The 6,038-nt window shown below is 48.4% G+C and overlaps 1 protein-coding gene across 1 annotated transcript; it reads right to left on the bottom strand.

The window, feature by feature from the left end:
• Window positions 1–297: 297 nt before the first annotated feature.
• Window positions 298–846, bottom strand: LOC123745115 (uncharacterized). Its single transcript, XM_045725420.2, has one exon. The coding sequence runs from the start codon at window positions 844–846 to the stop codon at window positions 298–300; it is 549 nt and encodes a 182-aa protein (XP_045581376.2).
• Window positions 847–6,038: the final 5,192 nt, after the last annotated feature.

Raw genomic sequence — 6,038 nt, 5'->3', positions numbered from 1 at the left:
GTGTGTGAGAGAGATAGAGAGAGAGAGAGAGAGAGGTTCTGGTGTGTGACGCAGCAGACAGCTGCAGCAGGTGAAGGTTCTGGTGTGTGACGCAGCAGACAGCTGCAGCAGGTGAAGGTTCTGGTGTGTGACGCAGCAGACAGCAGCGCCAGGTGAAGTCTGCGAGGCGCACCGTGCAGGGAGACCAACTTGGGCCAGAGTAAACTCCTCAACCAGACCAGAGACTCGCCTCCAGACACCGTAGTTCGTATGCACAGTAGCCGGTGACTGAGGAAAGTTTTCTGGAGTTTACATTTGTCACTTACGTGGTAGACTTGTCCCGGAAGACGACAGGCTGAATACCCGCCAGTGTTTAGGGTTGTGTGGTAGATATGCAAATTTTACACTGTGCATTCTGGAGATAATTTTGTGGCGATGCTGCGAGCAGTCGCCCCTCTTGAGATGTGAGGATGGAGGTTGGGTAATGCGGAGGTTGGGTAACGCGGTGGTTGGGTAACGCGGAGGTTGGGTAACGCGGAGGTTGGGTAACGCGGAGGTTGGGTAACGTGGAGGTTGGGTAACGTGGAGGTTGGGTAACGTGGAGGTTGGGTAACGTGAAGGCTGGGTAACGTGGAGGTTGGGTAACGCGGAGGTTGGGTAACGCGGAGGTTGGGTAACGCGGAGGTTGGGTAATGTGGAGGTTGGGTAACGTGGAGGTTGGGTAACGCGGAGGTTGGGTAACGCGGAGGTTGGGTAACGTGGAGGCTGGGTAACGTGGAGGAATGTTGACTGTGTAAGAGTAACTGGCATGGTGAGTGTGGAGGGAGGGCGTGGAGTAACAGGGTAATTGGTGTGCCGTGGTACCATTGTGACAGGTGTGTAGGAAGGGTTGGTGTGGGTGTGTAGGGAGGGGGGGATGACTGGTGTGGGGTGGTGTGGTGTGGGATATGTGGTGGGGGTGGGGGGAAGCGTGGGGGGGGGGGGAGGCGTGGGGAGGCGGGGGGCGTGACGCCACAAGATAGGGATCACCAAGGCGTCCTCAGCTGAGATAGGCCTGGGCCCGGCGCCCCCCCCTCTCCCTCGGCATTATTTAATCCCTGGTTTGATAACAAATAGGCCTATGCTGCCTCTAATCCTTGGTGTAATATACATAATGGATGCGCCGTAGGCATAACTGATTTGTTAGGCTGGGCTCCCCTGGGTCCTTTAGCCCTTTACTTTAAAAAAATTGTGGCGTCAGAAGACAGTGACAGCCGGAACCCCCCCCCCCCCCTCCCCACCACCAGGCCCCTGCACCCCCCCCACCAGGTCCCTGCACCCCCCCACAATACTCATCTACACCCCATCCCCCCTCCACACACTCATCTACACTCTACTAGTTAAGTGTTCATGTGTCAGGTGAGCTTATCGGTAGACATTTTATTTTTAGTGCGTGTGTGTACTCGCCTAATTGTACTGTAGATTTGTAGATTGACAGTTGATTGACTGTCGAGAGGCGGGACCAAAGAGCCAAAGCTCAATCCCCGCAAGCAGAATTAGGTAGGCACACGCACACACGCACGCACAGTGAGTACACACACACACACACTCTGACAATAAATTTTCTACAGATACACCTCTGTGTACAAGAGTCTTGGCAGATACGGAAAAAAGCAAACAGTAGCAAATCTACAAAAATGGTAGCAATGACGACCTCATAATTCTAGACTTGTTTCATTAACAAGCAGAGTAGTCAAAACATTACAGAAAAATAATTATAACCAAATTGGCAAAACACCTGCAGAGAAACATTATAACATTATTTTCTTCGATTAGAAAGATCCCAAGTAACAAATACAGGACTTTTACAGGAAAGATGTGGTTGAGTTGACAGCATTTATCTCGCCCTAAAAAGAAAGCTTTATGGGAGAGTGTCACATAAGAGTGTTCTGGAGACTGGAACATACTGTGTGGGTGACAGGGAGCCTTCTAACATGGAGGAACATTTTTCCGACAGAAAAAGGACGACAGTAATCAGAGGCAATATATCAGACTGGAGAAATGTTACCAGTGTGTCAAGGGAGCCGGTCGGCCGAGCGGACAGCACGCTGGACTTGTGATCCTGTGGTCCCGGGTTCGATCCTGGGCGCCGGCGAGAAACGATGGGCAGAGTTTCTTTCACCCTATGCCCCTGTTACCTAGCAGTAATATAGGTACCTGGGTGTTAGTCAGCTGTCACAGGCTGCTTCCTGGGGGGTGGAGGCCTGGTCGAGGACCGGGCCGCGGGGACACTAAAGCCCCGAAATCATCTCAAGATAACCTTAAGATAGCCAGTAGCGTACCGCAGGGTTTAGTTCTGACACCAGTAATGCTCATTTAGTACATAAAGGAGCGACCAGAGGGAATACAGCATGGTATGGACATGCTTGCTGATGACGCTAACTTACAAGGGAAGATAAGAAACTTTGACGAGTGTCATGCCCTTGAGAAAGACCTGACTAAAATAAATGTATGGAGCATCACTTGGCAAATTTAATTTGATTTCCATGCTAGTTCCATTTTTACTGTTCCACATTCCATGCCTCGTCATGGAATATGGAATAGTAAATAATAAGCTACACACAACCTACTAATTATGTGAAAAAGCTTTAGATGAATCCTGAGGACCTGTGTCGCTTCTTCTAACACCCACGGTGATACCCTATCCGGCCCGACGTGTCTAGTGATGGTAGTTCTTTCCTTACGTCCTCTGTTGTTACTTTAATAATATCTCGTCAAGGCTTGCCTTTTCCTCTAGCACTGGGAGCTGTTCAGGCTGAGTAGTGAACATGCCATGGAAGCTGGCATTGAGTTCCTCATAAATTTCTTTATCATTTTCTCTAAACTTTCCTCCCCCTTTTTCATAACCACTTGGTTATTCACTGTTATTTTCCTTATTTAGTTAGCTAAGAAAGAGTTTAGGTTGTTTCTTTGCTTTGGAATTAATGTTGTTTCCATAGTTTGCTTCCCCCAATCTTTACATATATATATATATATATATATATATATATATATATATATATATATATATATATATATATATATATATATATATATTATAATGTGTGTGTGTGTGTTGTGTGTGTGTTTGTGTGTGTGTGTGTTGTGTGTGTGTGTGTGTGTGTGTGTGTGTGTGTGTGTGTGTGTGTGTGTTCATTCCTGGTCCTGTTGGATTTATTCCGGGTTTCCTCTGTTCTTTGCCCTCCACTCCCTCCTGCTTTTCGCTTTTGCTTCTTGGCACTGTCTGTTGAACTACAGGTTATTATATTCTCTCCTACATTGTTCTCTTATTGTTGGTACGAATCTTTTTTCTGCCTCTTTGCACTTCAGTTTGACTTGGTCCATCATTTCCTGGACTCTGCCCTCTGAGTTCGTCCTCCCAGTGCACACTTCCCAGATGCTCTCTGACTCTCACCTGGTCCTCTTTTATAGTGTACTCTCCCTTCCCTGACTCCTCTTATGGGCACTGTTTTAAGCTCGATCATGTAGTGGAACACCAGGACACAGTGATCACTTGCTCCTAGTGGTATTTCATGCTCCAAGTTCTCGATGTCTTCCTCATTCTGGGTGAAGACCAGGTCAAGAAGGCTTGGTGTATCTCCTTTCTATTGACATCTTGTACATGCTGTGTTCAGCATTTTCTTCTACAACTTCCAGTAGTTTCGCTCGCCACGTTTCTACTCCACCATTGGGGTTGGTGTGCGTGTGTTATGGTGAGTGTGTGGGGGGTGTGGGGTTGCAGTGGTGAAGGGGAGGGAGTGTTGTGGTGGGGGGGGGGGTGTGTTGTGGTGGGGTGGGAGTGTGGTGGGGGTGGATGAGTGTTGAGGGGGTGGGGGGAGGGGGTGAAGGAACACACCAGCCGTGTAAGGAGAGAGAGAGAGAGAGAGCGTTAATCACTGGCCTGGCCGCCCTCCCAAACATTATACTCCCGCGAGGTTAATTAAAAAATGTCACACAGGCGGCCACATATGAGGACTTAGTGGCCAGCCTCCCTCCATAATTCCCCCGTTTTTACTCTCCCCACCACACCACACCCCCCTCCATATCCCCCACACACCCCCTCCATATTCCCCACACCCCCCCCCCTCCATATTCCCCACACCCCCTCCATATTCCCCACACACCCCCTCCATATTCCCCACACACCCCCTCCATATTCCCCACACCCCCCCCCTCCATATTCCCCTCACCCCCTTAATATTCCCCACACACCCCCTTAATATTCCCCACACACCCCCTCCATATTCCCCACACACCCCCTTACATTCCCACACACCCCCTCCATACCCCCCTCATTCTTATTTCATGTCTTTGGTTTAATAACAACTTCGTAATGTCCATTTGCTTGACAATACTTGGGAATACATCTTCGTATATATTACGTATTATATTATTCCTTAATTTGATGCAACTGTTTTTAATGAAACTCATTCTGGAGTTCTTGGAGACAGCTGCACTGGACTTGCTTATGATCAGCAGCACTGCTACTGTGCAGCTGCTGGCGGTGAAGAGGACGTGTTGGTGGCACACTCTCTCCCAGGTGTCTCCTTCACTACGTCTCTCCTGTTGGAGTGTTCGCTGGTAGCTTGTGTATACAGTACTGGCTCTAAACTATGTCGCAGTAGGGCAGATAGAAGGAGCTCCAACAGCAGGGCAGCAGCAGCAGGACCAGCAGCAGCAGGAGCAGCAGCAGCAGCAGCACCAGCAGCAGCAGGAGCAGCAGCGGCAGCAGTAGCAGCACCAATAGCAGCAGCAGGAGCAGCAGGTCTCTCATGAGTGCGGTCTCTCAGGAGCCAGCGTGGACGCGACCCACCTCGACACCCACCATTGTGACCCAAGTTTAAGGACGGAGGCAAATTAGAAAAAGGGGTGATTAATTAAAACGTGGACTTGCTGGGGCGTGCAGCCTGCACACGCCAGCCTGGTCGGGGTGGTGAGGGAGGAGAGGAGCAGGGGGCCGGGTAGTGGCCTTGCAGCATGGGAGAGGGTGGAACAGGGGAGAGGGAGAGGAGATAAGCAGGTGGGAGGGTCAAGGGTGGGTGAGGAGGGACAGAAGGTAGATGGAGTAAGGGATGTGGGAAGTAAAGCCAAACAAGTCTCTTGGCTCTGGCGAAGTGTTTGTCATGGTCTTTAAAATATATAAAGAGGGGCTTAGTCCCTCTTTATAGTCAACCCATGCCAAGTGCATTCAGTAAATCATCAATATTGGGTACGGTGCCAGGAATGTGTAGGGTTCAAACTGCAGACTCTATTCTTATAAGGGTGGATAGATCACCAGCAGTGGACTATCGTCCAATTAGTTTAACGTTAATAATGGGAAGATTACGTGAACCGATCATCAAAAACTCCAGAATAAAGACAAAAACTCCATTCTCAATAAAGAGAATAATAAAGCTATGCAATAATGCTTTTCGAAACGACGACGAACATGCGTGACAAATTTAATGTTTGGGGGAATTTCCTCAATGAAGAAATGACAGTGATAAATGCAGGCGATGAGACACAATAACGTGGCTGAAGTACACAATCGACTTGAGAATGGTCCAGGACGGACCGAAACGTCGTCGTCCCTTCAACTTCTAGTGTGTGGTCTGGTCAACAGTGATAAATATTACGACAGTATGTACTTTGTCTTCAGTAAGGCATTTGCCACTGATCTACCCGAGAGATCAATGGATCAGTGGTTCCTTCTAAGATCCAACGTCTTAGAAGGGACCTCTTAAGCTGGCATGATTATCACAAGTGGAGTGTCCCGGGGCTCTGGTGCCGCTGGTCCTCACATTCCTCCTACATAAAGGATATAGATCCTGGTGGGAACAGCAACATTTGATTTAAATAGATCTAAAATATATTAAGCAGTTGACAGATGTGGTTCAGAGTTATCAAATTCTGAGCTGTTGGGTTTGCAAAAGCAAAAAAGAAGTACTAAGTGTCAGCTAAATAATATCGAAATTGATAGATCTGATGGTGATAGAACTGATGGTGATAGCATCAAATAGTGATAGAAGTCTGGATAGAGATATAAAACCGAGAAATAGAAC

Source organism: Procambarus clarkii, chromosome 44 (genome assembly GCF_040958095.1).
Source record: "Procambarus clarkii isolate CNS0578487 chromosome 44, FALCON_Pclarkii_2.0, whole genome shotgun sequence".
Lineage (NCBI taxonomy): Eukaryota > Metazoa > Arthropoda > Malacostraca > Decapoda > Cambaridae > Procambarus > Procambarus clarkii.
The sequence above is the reverse complement of the archived record's forward strand: the minus strand, read 5'-3'. Positions and strand labels throughout refer to the sequence as shown.